Source organism: Chiloscyllium plagiosum, chromosome 28 (genome assembly GCF_004010195.1).
Source record: "Chiloscyllium plagiosum isolate BGI_BamShark_2017 chromosome 28, ASM401019v2, whole genome shotgun sequence".
NCBI lineage: Eukaryota > Metazoa > Chordata > Chondrichthyes > Orectolobiformes > Hemiscylliidae > Chiloscyllium > Chiloscyllium plagiosum.
Window position 1 is genome coordinate 17076203 of NC_057737.1, and position 15637 is coordinate 17091839.

A 15637-nucleotide genomic window follows, 5' to 3' on the forward strand; every position below is an offset into this window, starting at 1 on the left:
ACGTGCAAACTCCACACAGTCAGTCGCCTGAGGCGGGAATTGAACCCGGGTCTCTGGCGCTGCGAGGCAGCAGTGCTAACCACTGTGCCACCGTGCCGCCCACTAAGTTCAAAGTTACCAGCATGATCATCATTAATGTTCCTGTCTAAATATTTTTTTAAGCTGGTTTATGAGGTAAATCTAGTATTTTATTGCATGTGACGCACATTTTAATTTACACCAAAGCTTAGGGGTTTGGCAACAAATTTTCTAAAGTGAACATTACTTTTGAGGAATGATTTATAAGTTTGTGGATTATAGTTATACATTGCTTTGAATGAAAGTTTTAAGTTCAGTTACACAGTTATTGTGCAAATACTGCTACTAACACTAAAAATGGCCATACCTCTGGCCTGTATAGAATCACTGAAAGGTGAGAGCATAAGAGACCACTCACATTTTATATTTGCATTAAAATTCTGCGATAACTACTCAGCCGACTTCACTTCCTAATCTTTTCCCAAAAACGATTTTCCCTTTAGATGATCATATTCCCTTTGAAAGGCATGACTGAATCGGCTTCCAACACATTCAAGCAATGCAGTCCAGGTACTAACAACTCAGTGCACAAAAAAAAGGGGTTTCCTCGCATCACCTTTAGCTCTTCTATCAATCATTTTAAATTGCTATCCTCTGGTTCTCAAAATTTTCTCCCAAACTACTTTGACTAGACCGCTCATGATTTTATATCTGACACATTTCCCCTCACCCTCAACAAAGGACAGTAGTCCAAACTTTGTCCACCTAACCACGTAACTGAAACCTTTCATCTCCAGAACCATTCTATTATCTACACCAATTGCTCCAGATCCATTCTAAAGTGTGGTGTCCAAAATTGGACCTAATACTTGAGGTTGAACTGCTGTTAAATAAAAAATTCAACATAGTTTAACATAAAAGCAAAAAAGTTATGTTTGTAAACTTAAGTTGTGCAAAAAGATGTGAAGTGCGCCACTACATCGTCATATTGTTAACTGCAATGACATCTACCATTTAAATAAAAAATGTGGTTTGTTAACTGTTGGTCAAAATGCTACAATGAGACAATACATTTTCGTTAAACCAACTCAATTCTCTTTAAAAAAATCCTTCACTCAAAAATACTCCTTTAACTGTAATGTCATTTTTATAAAAACTGCAGCATGACATTTTATCAGACTCATTAACTTCTATTCTTTCAAAGGCAGGTCTTGACTCATTATCTGCTAATATTTCATCCTGAGCTGTTTATCCTGCCAGCCTTTTTTTTGGTCACTGAGTTTTGCCATTGTCCTCCACTTTTAGAGGCAGGGTCGGGAGCAGGTTCCAAGATTACCTCAATTGGAACAGGAATTTAACTTGCATTATTAGCATTATTCTGAATCATGTGCTAACCATTTCGTTAACCAAGCTAAACAGGCCTTTATGCATCACCTCAAAAAAAATTCCAGCAATCAGCCGGGGCATTAACCTCTCAAAGATCTAACCGACTGGCTACTATCTAATATCTATTTGTAGAATTATGCCAGGAAAAATATTTAGTGCATAACACCAGATTGATTTCCTGTTAGAATATTTTTTCTTGTCGAGAACACCGTGCCCTTCAGCCTGTCATGACTTTAAGGATACCCCTACAATTTGTATTGTGCCATTTCGATAATACAGTAAACAGGAGAAAGTAGTATGCGTTCCGTGAAATGGAAGAGGGGATTACATTAGCAGATTCAACCAACCAGCTGATTTAGCAACGAGTACTAAAAGCTTGGTTAACTAAACTATAATGTGTACACAAAATAAATTTAATTAAGTTGAGAGCATACACTAAAAATAATGGTTTACTGGATTTTTATATGAAAAATGGCTAATTTTCTACAATGGGCTAAAGCATTGCAAAATTAAACTTTGAACAAAACTTATCATTTGTCCTCTCCAACTAATGGGATGGAAAAAAGTTAAGGCCCTCACATTTGACAAAACCAGTGCTGCCCTATAATTTAACAGAAGGCACATCCTCTGTGTGGTCATTTTTCACGATTGTTCCACTTCCTACAATGTTTGCAATTTGGAAGGTGCTGTATAAGGAGTCTTGGTGAATTGCAAGTCTCATTAGATATTAGTTCTTTATTAGCAGCTGGGCTGTTAAGACATATTGCATAAGAGTTAGAAAGTTGACATAAGTACAAAAACCAAGAACTACAGCAGAATAAAAGGCAATATTTTCAGGACCACTAGGCTACGATAATTCTGTTTTTTTTTGTCAGTGATGGCAAGATTTTGAAGCTTTTCCTGTGTTAACTTTGCGAGTGGTAAAACTTTAATCTTAGGGAGTTTCGACCTATTTGGATCCTTCTAAATAGATTATTTTAATTAAGGCAACGAAGATTTCATACTAAAACCCAGGAAAACAAGTTGTCAATTTGCTCATTCTTCATGCTTGATAATGAAAGACAATAAGTAGATGAACATTGCTTTGAAATCAAGACTGCACATGAACTTGATAACACCAGGCTCTAATTGCTTAAATCTTAGAACACTTTCAACTTCATGCTTAATGTTCGGCAAACTGTCACATCTGGAAAATACTCAACTTTGCTGGCCAAGTAATATCTGCTTCAGTTTCACATCAAGCACTTTCAGTCAACATTAAACAGTGGGAAAGTTATAGAACCAAAATGGAGCAAATGATGTCAACAGGAAGACATGCAAAGGGCTAGCAGCATGCATTGGCTTCAAACTTAACAGGCTCGCATGCAAGTAGTTGATATAGCCAGATGGCAAGAAAACCAATACATCTGGTATTAATAGGGCATCATAAGATGATCAGGGCCGAGAGAGAAAGAAAGAGAATCAAGGGAGTGGGGAAATTTGGAGGGATGAGCTTGCAGACGCAAGAATGATTTTGAAGTACAAGCAATAGATGAGTAACTTATGTTCATGTTCAAAAGGACAGAAGCAGTTTTATCTTTTGACTATCAACTCTGAAACATAGCAAGAATTGCAGTTATTCCAATGAATTGCTGCATAGAGTACACAATCAACTTAACCATTCATTAGTTTCAGAGGCAACAGCACTCAGATGCCTACATACTGCCCATGTTGGGATTCCAAAGCAAAATGCTTCTGGGGTGGAGGGTTGCAGGGAATTTGGGTTATATTATCCAGGTAAAGAGAAACAGCACATGTTATGGAGGGAGAGACCCAATAATCTTATCTACCTAAATTTAATATCAAATTGAGAAGCACAATCTAATTGGAGGAAGCAGCATAGACAAGTTAGGCAAAATGTAAGAGAACAGATCAAGTTTATTGCATAAGTGTACAACATATAGAATGGAAGAATAACCAAACATACGCTCTGAATGAGACTGGAATAGATAAAAATGAAGCAGAAAGAGAGCTGAATATTAGGTGATATGGGGCTTAATATTTCTAAGCCATGGAAAATAGCAAATAGCAGAGCAAAGTGCAAAATGTAACTGCAAACGCAATTAAATGCTAGTCAGATGAAATCAGGATCAAACTATTGTTCAGGCCATTACTTGAGTGCTATGTTGAGTTCTCATAACCAAGATACAAAGCATTGCAGGCAACAAACCTTGTCTGCTGCTAGTACAAGTGAAATTACTGATATATAGAATTAAAAGCTATCTCTGTAGAAAAAGTTGTACGCATACATTAATTTGACAAACTGGCTTTTGTAGAAATTCAACTGACAAAAAGATCCACATTTTGTGTGCAATCTGTAGAAGATAGACAAAATACTAATTTATCAATTCTTGATGTAATTAACCTGAATACTCTGTTTTTATTCAGCTTTCTGTTTCACGTCATTGTAAATGATTTAATGGCATCATCACAAAACTAACTGGCTCTTTAACACAAACAGAAGCAAAAACAGCAGCATTAATCTTTGGTTTTGATTGCACACATTTTTAAAAAATACAGAAATATTTTCAAAACTGTGATATTTACTCTTAAATCAACAAAGGTTAACCACACATTTAGCAACTAGAATCAATTACATTGCTCACCTGCATTTGAAGTCTACGCAGTTCCTCACTTAGATTGTTGTTTACTTTCATTAGCTGCTGAACCTTCGCCTCAGAAGCAGCCAAAGCTTTCTTCACCTCCAAATACTCCTGCAGTGTTATGGGGCCATCTGATAAATCGGATGAATCCATGCTCTTAAATTAAAAATATATATATTTTTTTTTAAGAAAAACTGAACAGCCACAATGCTTAGCAACTCAGGGCTTTTAATATCATTGAATCTAGCTGTAAAAAATAACTGGGTCATTGCTAAACCAGGCATTTCTACATCCAGGAGAGGGGGAATAGAACGAGCATCCTAATTCGCAACTCTCCTTTTTAACTGGTTGTTTTCCTCCTTTTCTGCTGAGCCCTTCCTTTCTGGCTCCCTCTTACCTCATGAAAACATGAATGTGGCATCTCTCTAAACTTGATCAACCATAGAATAAATGTTTATATTTCATTCTAGGGTGCTGTGCATTTTAGGGGAATTCCAAGGCAGCTGTGTGCTGTGGGTGTAAATTCCTGATGCAAGTTAACAGTTTACAATCTAGATGTGGATGGTGCATGTCACATTTGAGTAGTTAAACTGTAGAAGCCAAAATGTAAACGGATTGGGGCTAGCAATGATATTTTTGAAGTTATCTGTTCACAGAATACTTCATAGAGACTCATTAATTACTGTCTGTCTCATGTGGACCACATGCACAAATCTAGAAGCTGTGTCTGACCTGTGGGGTTGGGGAAGCTAATTGTTTGTGGTACCTGAGGAGAGCTAGTGATTGTTTGAGGGGCTGCCAAAGTTCTCCTACCCTTTGCCACAACTTACTAGTGTTTAGCTGGACTTTCACCAATCACTAGAATGAAGACAAAGTATTGTCAGCACCTTTAGAATGTAGTCACTACAAGCATCATACACCTATGCTTGAATAAACAAGCTCATACACTACATTAAAGCCAAGTAATATATTAATACTATATATTGTTAAAGCTATGTATGCCTACTATAATTCATACATTTTGTAGAACACTTAGGTATTGGAGGAGGAAAAAATAATAAACTTGTGCTGGTAGGGGCGCCTGGGGAACTAGTGGTTCCTGAAGAGGGCACACAAAATTTGAGTACCATTGTTCTTGAGCAATAGAAAGGTACTGTACAAAAAAAGTATAATTCTACTTGTGACTGAACAGAATTAACTCTCGTTTATTGCAAATGGAATGGATCCCATACATTAAAACTTATTATTTGAAAGCCTTCTATATGCTTCTTCTTCAATGTGATGATACAATGGCTTTGAGATATATTTTGACCTTTTTTTGTGAAGAGAGGTTGAGACAGGCTGGCGAGTGGTCTGTTCCAAGCCAATAAAGTGTACAGCTTGAGAGGGTAGACTCAGGTTCACTATAACCCAGTGTCATGAGATTTTCAACTTTTTCCACCCCAGTCCAACACCAGCACCTCCACATCACTGGTTATAGCCAATTGAAACCAATTGAATTACATCTAGAACTCAAGACCTTACACTGCAAAGGTTAGGGTCTAGGCTATTTCCATGATATATTTGAAGGGGGTTTGGTGTTGTCCATAACATGAACATGCATCTAAAATATATAGCTGAACAATCAGGCAATATAACACACTAGAACACTGTTTCTGGGAAATGTGCTCAACCACTAGTATAGGAGCTCTCCCTTTTCCATGCAAAGAATGCAATGAGAATTTGGATGACAATCTCAATCTCGCTACAAGTGCACAAAAGGCTACAAAGCATAAATGTTATTTAAAGGCTGCCATTACATTTTCTGTAAAGAGAATATGAACAGGGGAAACACAAACATGTGCATGTGTTATGACTGAAATGCAGTGACAGCACTTAGATAGCCTGAGAAGAGGCTTGTGAGGCAAATTCTATTTAGCACCAAGCAACCAGAATATGTAATATACCAAAACAACGAAATGGAACAAGTACAAAGCACTCGCTATCATACTCAATATAAGAGCAATGAAAGGCAGCACTGTCTTGCATCAATTTCTTAATCTCCAATTTAAACCTTGGCTACACACCAGACTACAGAAATGAAATGTTTAAAAAAAACATGGTTAAGACCAAATCTACAGACCTTTGTGCTGGCAAGCTTAATGGTATTTCCTGTTGTTTTGCAAGATTTTTCACTCAAAGTAGAAATATGTTGCAATATACACTTACTCTGTTCTGGGATCAGTTTAAAAACTTGGCATTTCTATCAACAGAACATTTAAATATCTGATCTCTTCTATGACCACCATAGTACAATGGATCAATATTTTGATGGGAGGGGGAAGAACAGAGCACAACAGCATTCAGAATAGAAACTGGTAAAGTAAATGGAACTCAATATATACACACCACGATCTAGCACAATGTTTCTAAGCTTTGACACAGAAATTAATTTAGAAAACTATTTAGAAGGTGGCCCAGATTTGTAAACTACTACTGTTTTGTTCAAATTGGGTCAACTGGAGACAAGAAGTTACACCAGTTCTCAGATAGCCATTAAACTTGCTTACTTGCCTCCACCTACAACACAGAGCAGCAATTTCACAGGGAGACCTGCCACTGCACCTCAGATGCCAGTATAGAATGTAAAATAGCAAAGAATGGAAAACAAAATCTCTGAAGATTTGTATGGATGTGCAGCAAAAAAGAAAAAAAATGAATTCTGGGCTTAGACTGAGAAATTCATTGAAGTTTTCTTAAATACTCGGAATTAGAAGGTTTGAGACAATGAAAACAGGCTGGTACAAATCACCATTCACACTAATCCTGTTTTGGATTAAAAATTAACTTCCAGCAGATTTTGAGATATACAACTCATCGAATGAATGCTAGATGTTTACCAACTACATGAGACAAGGTTGACCTAGGTTTTGCAACTTGAAAATGATATGAATAAACTGTGCAAAACTATGTATTAAATCTAACAAATAATCATTCAGCTCATGTATCAAAAGAATTTAACTTAGTTTCAAAAAGAAGAAAACATAGTCTAAAATGTTAACTGAAATTTATATCAACATAAAATCAAAGTTGCATTAGTTTGCCAATGGTTAGTTCCAATATAAACATATTTTAGAATCTGTGCCAAGTTGTACACTATCAGAAACTAAACATTAAACCTAGCTCTGCAACAAAATTAGATATTTGTTGAGTCCATATGAAGCTCTTGTTCAAAAGACAATAAATATTTATTACTAGGAAAAGACAGAATTACAAAAATAATTGATTTTAAATTAATCAATCACTGACTGACACAAAGTCATTTTACTATTCAATCAACTTGCTTAATTTTCCCCATACTATCCAATGTGACACACTTTACATGGTAACATACCAATGTAGAATGCAGAACGCTAATCTATGGCTGAGGGACAGATTTGCACAGATTGTCCAATGTACAGTTGTAATGAGCTGCTGATGTCATCAAGAGAAGAGTAACCATTGGAAGGTTAGTCATTGCAATAAACAGCTGGAATAGGAAGGAAATGCAAGCAGGTTTCCAGTTCATTGTTCTGACAACTAATAAGCAAGGAGACACTGAGGATAGACATATATTGTTGTTCAAAAGAAAGAAACTGAAAGTACACAAAGCAATTTTTAGATTCAAGTTCCTTCATTAATTTATCCAACTGAAAATCTCAGTTCTCACCTTTGCTCGGTTGTTTCTGCCCGATGATGCGTTTCGCGGTACATCAGCGTCTGTATCCTCATCAGAAGCTACACTATCATAATCATGCTGATCATCACCAAAGTCGCTGTCAGGGCGATCATTTTGGTTTCGCAGAAGATAGTCAATATTTTCTGGATGAAAACAAGGGAGGTTAGCTTGAAAACTACAGCTTTATTTACTTTGCTTGTATTTAAAGGGCTAAGTTAATAATCAACAAAACTGTATGCCTGGAATTGCTGAGCAGATACTTCCCACAGATAGATTGAATTGGTAGATCAATAGATTTTCCCAATGAATCACAAAGCAACTGAAACGCATAGGTACAGCAACAGATCAGCAATTCTCAAATCTGGGAAATTTAAGAGATTCTGAAATGTACAAAGGATACATGACATTGATAATTGTTAGTAGCTTTCTGAAAGGATTCAGTAAACTAACAATATAATGAAATAAAAACAAGTTCTGTAAAAGCTCAATTGGTCTGGTAGCATCTATGAATAGAAATCAGAGTTAACATCTGTGGTCCGGTGACTCTCCCTCAGAACAGACAGTAGCTAGGAAAAGGTTGATTTTTATGCAGAAGATAGGGAGGGGGTAAGGATTAAATGATAGGTGGGGGGTTGTTTGCCCAAAGAAAGAGAAGAACTGTTGGACAAAGGAGTGGATAACAGTCTGGCTAGAAGGGTGAATAGCTGTTAACAATATGCAATGGCAGACTATGCAATATCAAGGTCTTATGTGGGGGTGAGGGGCTAGGACAGAGTTCAGATGCTAAAATTATTGAACTCTGTACAGAGTCCGGAGGGCTGCAGTATCCCCCAGCAGAAAATGAGGTTCTGTTCTTCCAGTTTGTGCTGAGCTTTGCTACAACACTGCAGCAAGCCTGAGACAGAAATGTTGACCAGGGAACAAGGTGATGTGTTAAAGTGGCAGGCAACAGGAAGCTCAGGGTCTTTTTTGTGAGAAGGTAGATGCTGCAAAGCAGTCACCCAAACTACATTTTGTTTCCCGAATGTAGAGTAGACCACACTGTGAGCAGCAAATGTAGTGGACTAGATTGTGTGAAAGGCAGGTAAAGTGCTGCTTCACCTGTAAGATATGTTTGGGCCCGAGGATATTGAGGAGGGAGGAGCTAAATGAGCAGGTGTTACAATTTCAATGGTTGCAGAGGAAGGTGCCATGCAGGGGTGTCGGAAATGAAGGAAGAATGGACCCTACAGAAGGCAACAAGGGAGGGGAGGGGAATGTGTGTGTGGTGGTGACATTCCTCCAGTGGTGGCAAAAATGGTGACTGAGGATCTTCTGGATGTAGATGCTGGTGTGATGTTGTTAAGGACAAGGGGGAAGCCTATCACTGTTAAGGGAAGTGCGGGAAATGAGTTGGACCCAGTTGAGGGCCCTGTCAAAAATGGCGCTGGTGAATCTTCAGTTGAGGAAGGAGGACATTTCGATGCTCCCTTGTCGAAGCTGGCCTCATCAGAACATGTGTGACACAGAGAGGAATTGGGAGAATGGAATGGAGTCTTTACAGGAAGCATGGTGTGAGGGTGTATTGTCCAGGCAGCTGCTGGAGTCAGTGGGTTTATCTTGGATATTAGTGGCCGCTCTATCCCCAGAAATGGTAACAGAGATGGTGAGGGATGGAAAGGAGGAGTCAGAGGTAGACCAAGTGAAACTGATGGTGTGGTGGAAACTGGAAATAATTGATGGATTTGGATTTTAACAATATAATGAAGCACCCAAAATGTTTGAAAAATCATGAGAAAGTGAGGACTGCAGATGCCGGAGATCAGAGTCGAGAGTACGGTGTTGGAAAAATTCAGCAGGCCAGGCAGCATCCGAGGAGCAGGAGAATCAACGTTTTGGGCTCAAAAGCCCTTCATCAGGAATGAGGCCTGTGGGCTGAGAGATAAATGGGGGAGGGGTAGGGTGGAAGGTAGCTACCTTCCCCAAACCACCCCCCCTCCCATTTATCTTTCTCACCACCGCACCGCCCCCGCCCTCCCCCCCACACCCACCCTACACCCAATGGACTGAATGGCCTCTTTCCACACTGTAGGGATTCTATGATTCCAAATATATTTAATGGTGCTGATGTTTGAATGCTGTCACTGTACCTACTTATGCAAATAGAAAACATCCTGTCACACCCTTAACTTGGAGAGTCTTAAGGTTTAACAGGTAAGCCTCTTAGAGAACCTGGGCTTTATCTTTTAATGACATTGCTATCTGACTCTAATTAAGCTTATATTTAATTGTGATACTGAAAATATTAGGTGACACAGTAGTCATGATATCATTGAAGGTCATGTTGTAATTCAGCTTTTCTTCAAGACAGACAGTCTGCATGTATATCATCGCCCAGGGTAGTACAAATGGCCTAAGTATTCTTGGTCAATGGGACAGTTGGTCAAAGAGGTAGGCAGCAGGTGAGATGTATGGTGTGGGGGGTGGAGTGTCAAGCAAAATCTTGAAATAACTTTAGGTCCCATTTTTGATCAGTACATGGACTGGCACTGATGGATGCCTATGCAAAGGGTAGCTAGAAAGGTCAGAATCTAGCACAAGTAACAAATAATATAAAATGCCATACAGTGAGCCACTCTTCTAGATCATGAATGTATAATCCTGTGGAATTAAGATCATGATTTTTTTCCCCTAAGGTCTCAAACTGCAGTTTTTTTTTGCATGGAAATATGGTGATAGACTTCATGAACTGAATTAATACAATGCCAAAGATTTGCAAAAGTTCTTATATTTGCAAATCATTTTCTACCAGTAAGCTCGGATTATCAGATGAATCAGTGTGGAAGGCAAGGTACTTATAAATGTCTCTGGGCACCTTTTAAAAAAAAAATCTGAATTGTGTTGCAGAACATAATCTGTTCATGGTATCAGCTTTTTGTAAGGCAGCTAAAATGAGAGGGGTGTGAGGAAAGTAAACACTCTTAAGAATACAGGATATGCAGAATTAATTCCATTTAGACTCATTCATGTCTAGCAATGCAAATATTTCTGATCATACTTCACATAGGCTTCTAACTGAGAGAATGCCACAGAGACACCACCAGAGGTTCAGCCACTTAAAGGTTGCACATCCAATGAGTCAATGTCTCCTCCACTACACCCCTTAATAATATTCCAGAGATTGCAAGCGTGAATCAGTGTCTCACTGCACTACAATCTATTACAGTATCTGAAAGAATTTTGAATCGATTATGGTGCAGTCTAAAAACAAACAACTTGAATAAACATTTCATGATACAGGAATTGCAGCAGAAATACTGAACAAGTTACATCATTATTCCCTCATTCTTCATTAAACAGACTAGGTCAGAGAAAATATTCAAAACTGGTTAATACCAACAGCTCCACAAAACTGGACAGGAAAAAAACAGAAAGGTTAAGTGCTACCACTAACAAGTTTTAACAATCATATTTTTCGTTATGTTATATAATTATTGACAACATAAAATCTCAGTTAATCATCAATATATGAAAGTTCTTAAAAATTACTTACCTGTTGGACTACCTAATGTTTTTCCATGTTGCCTCCTCTTTGCATCACTCAGAATGTCGATAATCAGGGTTGCAAACTCACGGGCATTAAACCTAGCAAGTTTTTGTCGACCCTGAAAAGAATAATGTCACAGATATAATTAATCATTGATAAGTTCAGAGCTTTTCAAAGACAACAAGTTTTCTTTGTTATAAGTCTCAACTGAAGACATAAGCTTCCTTCTCTGCTCATGTTTTGCTCTTGCCCTCGTCTGGCCGCAGTCTGCTGACCCACTTTCAAATAGTTTTTAAAACCACACTACCAAAGTAACCAATGATCACTGGGATCACTTGAACCCAGCTGGAGAAATATGCAAGGCGTGCCAACAACTAAGCCAATCAAAAAACGTTGAAGAGATTTCAAAGGAGGGAAAAAAATACCAAATATTCGACAGAGACCACAGGGCCAGAGCATGCCAAGGAATAAACTGTTCATTGTTAAAAATAGATCAAATTTTTTTCTCATTTACAGCATCCATGCATACCAAAGAGAGTGGGCTGAAAAGAGAACGTGGAGTCACTGTAATCCTCCAAGGTTTTGTTGACCTGCTGCTATTCGTTATGTCAGTACAATTTTAAATCAGGATAGGAATTAGATTATTTCTCTTTGTATCAAAATCGTTTCTGAAAAAAAATTACTGGTTAAAAACTCTTTGCTGACACTGGATGTGAACCATTTTCTGCATTCTGCAATAGCGCTTCATTTTGTTCAGACGCATGCAAACTGTATTACAGCACACGGCATCTGGCATATACAAGCTTTTTAAAGAAATGCACACAAGAAAATGACAAAGACAAGTTGAAAAATATTGGTAGCTTAAACAAGTTAAACACTCAGCTGCCTCATATGTGAATTAAACAGGATTGTTCATTAGGTGCACAGACCTTGAAAAACTTTGAAAGAAACTTCAATCTGACAGATTCAAAAACATACATGTTGAACAAATATAATTGTTGGAGTTAAATGACTTGTAATCATATTCTAGTGCTGTGGACACATACTCACATGCAATCTACAGCTGACAGATCCAGGTTCTATTGCCAGTTTGCTGGTTTCAACAACGAACAGCTCTGTGTATATGCTTGAACAGGTGTGGACCTCTGCACTCAAGCCAATTCATGTTTATTGTTGAGAGCTTGGTCAGGAGAATCCATATTCTCCCAGTATGAAAGTAACAAAAAATGTAAAGTGCATAAGCAGAAGTTAATGGGAACCTGAATTCCAGACGCCATGACTGTTTTAGGATAATGGGAACTTTGAACCACTCCTTAAAAAAAACAATTCGCACTTGGTTCTGTCAGAACTACCATACAAGTTACTCAGAAAAATAATGGACACAGGGCTGTATTGGAGATAGATGATTGGCCAAAAAGCTGATTTAAAAGATAGCTTCTTAAGGATGACATTAAATGAGAAGAGGGAGATAGTAAGGGAAATGGTGTAAGAAAGAGAGTGGAACCTAGTAGTTATTAGCAGTTTACACGGATGGTTGGAATGGTTGTGGATGATTGAAGTCATAAAGGGATCTAAACATGAGAAGGAGGATAGGTAACAATTAAGTAGGATTTGGTATTAGATAAAAGACATTGATTTGAGACGGAGTCAAAATTTAGGAGGTTGAAGGATGGGAGACAGCCTAGAGAACATTGGTATTCTCACAACTTGAGGTGACAAAAGTGTGGATTAGAGTTTTGGCAACAAGAATAAAAGAGTGATGGAAAAGGATAGACCAGATCTAAAAGTTGAAGTTCTAAATTGGAGGAAGGCCAATTTTGACTAGTTTGGCAGCGAATTTTCAAAAGCTGATTGGGTACAGATGTTCACAGGTAAAGGGACGGCTGGAAAATGGGAAGCCTTCAGAAATGAGATAATCAGAGCCTAGTGACAGTATATTCCTGTTAGGGTGAAACGAAAAGCTGGTAGGTGTAAGGAATGCTGGATGGACTAAAGAAATTGAGGGTTTGGTTAAGTAAAAGGAGGAAGCATATGTCAGGTAGAGACAGGATAGATCGAGTGAATCCTTAGAAGAGAATAATGGCAGTCGCAGTATACTTAAGATGGAAATCAGGAAGGCAAAAACGGGACACGAGACAGCTTTGGCAAATAGAGTTAAGGAGAATCCAAAGGGTTTTTACAAATACATTAAGGACAAAAGGGTAATTAGGGAGAGAATAGGGCCCCTCAAAGACCAGCAAGGTGGCCTTTGTGTTGAACAGGAGATGGGGGGGAAGATACTAAACAAGTATTTTGCATCAGTATTTACTGGGGTAAAGGACATGGAAGATACAGAATGTAGGGAAATAGATGGTGACACCTTGATAACATGCCCACAGTACAGAGGAGGAAGTGCTGGATTTCTTGAAACGCATAAAAGTGGATAAATCCAGGACCTGATCAGGTGTATCCTAGAACTCTGTGGGAAGCTAGAGAAGTGATTGCTGGGTCTCTTGCTGAGATATTTGTATAGGCACAGGTGAGGTGCCGGAACACTGGAGGTTGGCTAACGTGGTGCCACTGTCTAAGAAAGATGGCAAGGACTAGCCAGGGAAGTATAGACCAGTAAGCCTGATGTCGGTGGTGGGCAAGTTGTTGGAGGGAATCCTGAGGGACAGGATGTATATGTATTTGGAAAAGCAAAGGACTGATTAGGGATAGTCAACATGGCTTTGTGTGTAGGAAATCATGTCTCACAAACTTGATAGAGTTTTTTTGCAGAAGTAACAAAGAGGATTGATGAGGGCAGAATGGTGGTGGTGATCGATATGGACTTCAGTAAGGCATTTGACAAGGCTCCCCATGGGAGTCTGGTGAGCAAAGTTAGATCTCTTGGAATACAGGGAGAACTCGCCATTTGGATACAGAACTGGCTCAAAGTTAGAAGACAGGGTGGTGGTGGAGGGCTGTTTTTCAGACTGGAGGCCGGTGGAGTGCCACAAGGATCGGTGCTGGGCCCACTACTTTTCATCATCTATATAAATGATTTGGATGTGAGCATAAGAGGTACAGTTAGTAAGTTTGCAGATGACAACGAAATTGGAGGTGTAGTGGACAGCGAAGAAGGTTATCTCATATTACAACAGCATCTTGACCAGATGGGGCAATGAGCTGAGAAGTGGCAGATGGAGTTTAATTTAGATAAATGCAAGGTGCTGCATTTTGGGAAAGCAAATCTTTACAGGACTTATACACTTAACGGTAAGGTTCTAGGGAGTGTTGCTGAACAAAGAGTCCTTGGAGTGCAGTTCATAGCTCCTTGAAAGTGGAGTCGCAGGTAGATAGGATAATGAAGGCGGCGTTTGGTATGCTTTCCTTTATTGGTCAGAGTAATGAGTACAGGAGTTGGGAGGTCATGTTGCGGTTGTACAGGACATTGGTTAGGCCACTGTTGGAATATTGCATGCAATTCTAGTCTCTTTCCTATCAGAAAGATGTTGTGAAATGTGAAAGGGTTCAGAGAAGATTTACAAGGATGTTGCCAGGGTTGGAGGATTTGAGCTATAAGGAGAGGTTGAATAGGCAGGAGCGTTGGAGGCTATGGGGTGACCTTATAGAGGTTTACAAAATCATGAGGGGCATGAATAGGATAAATAGACAAGGTCTTTTCCCTGGGATGGGGAGTCCAGAACTAGAGGGCATAGGTTCAGAGTGAGAGGGGAAAGATATAAAAGAGACCTAAGGGGCAACGATTTCACAGAGGGTGGTACCTGTATGGAATGAGCTGCCAGAGGAACTGGAGGAGGATGGTACAATTGCAACATTTAAAAGGCATCTGGCTGGGTATATGAATAGGAAGGGTTTGGAGGGATATGGACCAGGTGCTGGCAGGTGCGACTAGATTGGGTTGGGATATCTAGTTGGCATGGATGAGTTGGACCAAAGGGTCTGTTTCCGCGCTGTACATCTCTATGACTCTAAATGTTATGCTAGAGACAGCAGCATGTGATATTAGAGGTAGACCTAGGTAGTCTTTAACAAATAGGATTTGTGATTAGGAAGTAGTAGTACAGATTCATATAGGATGCCAAGTTTGCAAGCTCAGTGAGCTTCAAGACCATGGCAACAGGAGACAAAAGATGTTGACTGCATACTTCCCAATGCTTAAACAAAGTAACTGGAGGATGATTTATTGACTGGATGCCTGAAAAGTAGTCTGACAACACAGAGTCGATGGGGGGTGGGGTGGGGTGGTGGTTCTGTTGTAAAATTGGGTACCATCAACATAGATGGGTAATAGTAAGGGTGCAAAAGAGCAGCCATTGCTGGAGATGTTTGGCTCATAGCTAAGCAAGGGCAATGTTCCTGAGGAAGACAATGCAGAAGGAG

At 39.0% G+C, this 15637-nt stretch overlaps 1 protein-coding gene across 1 annotated transcript in view; it reads right to left on the reverse strand.

The window, feature by feature from the left end:
• The window catches only part of git1 (G protein-coupled receptor kinase interacting ArfGAP 1), a 218084-nt gene that overhangs the window by 24028 nt on the left and 178419 nt on the right, over positions 1-15637 (reverse strand). Inside the window, exons 14-16 of the mRNA XM_043718410.1 lie at positions 11276-11387; positions 7735-7886; positions 4050-4202 (exon numbers count right to left, since the gene is read on the reverse strand). Of these exons, the coding sequence (XP_043574345.1) occupies positions 4050-4202; positions 7735-7886; positions 11276-11387 (417 nt within the window). The remainder of the gene's footprint in view (positions 1-4049; positions 4203-7734; positions 7887-11275; positions 11388-15637) is intronic.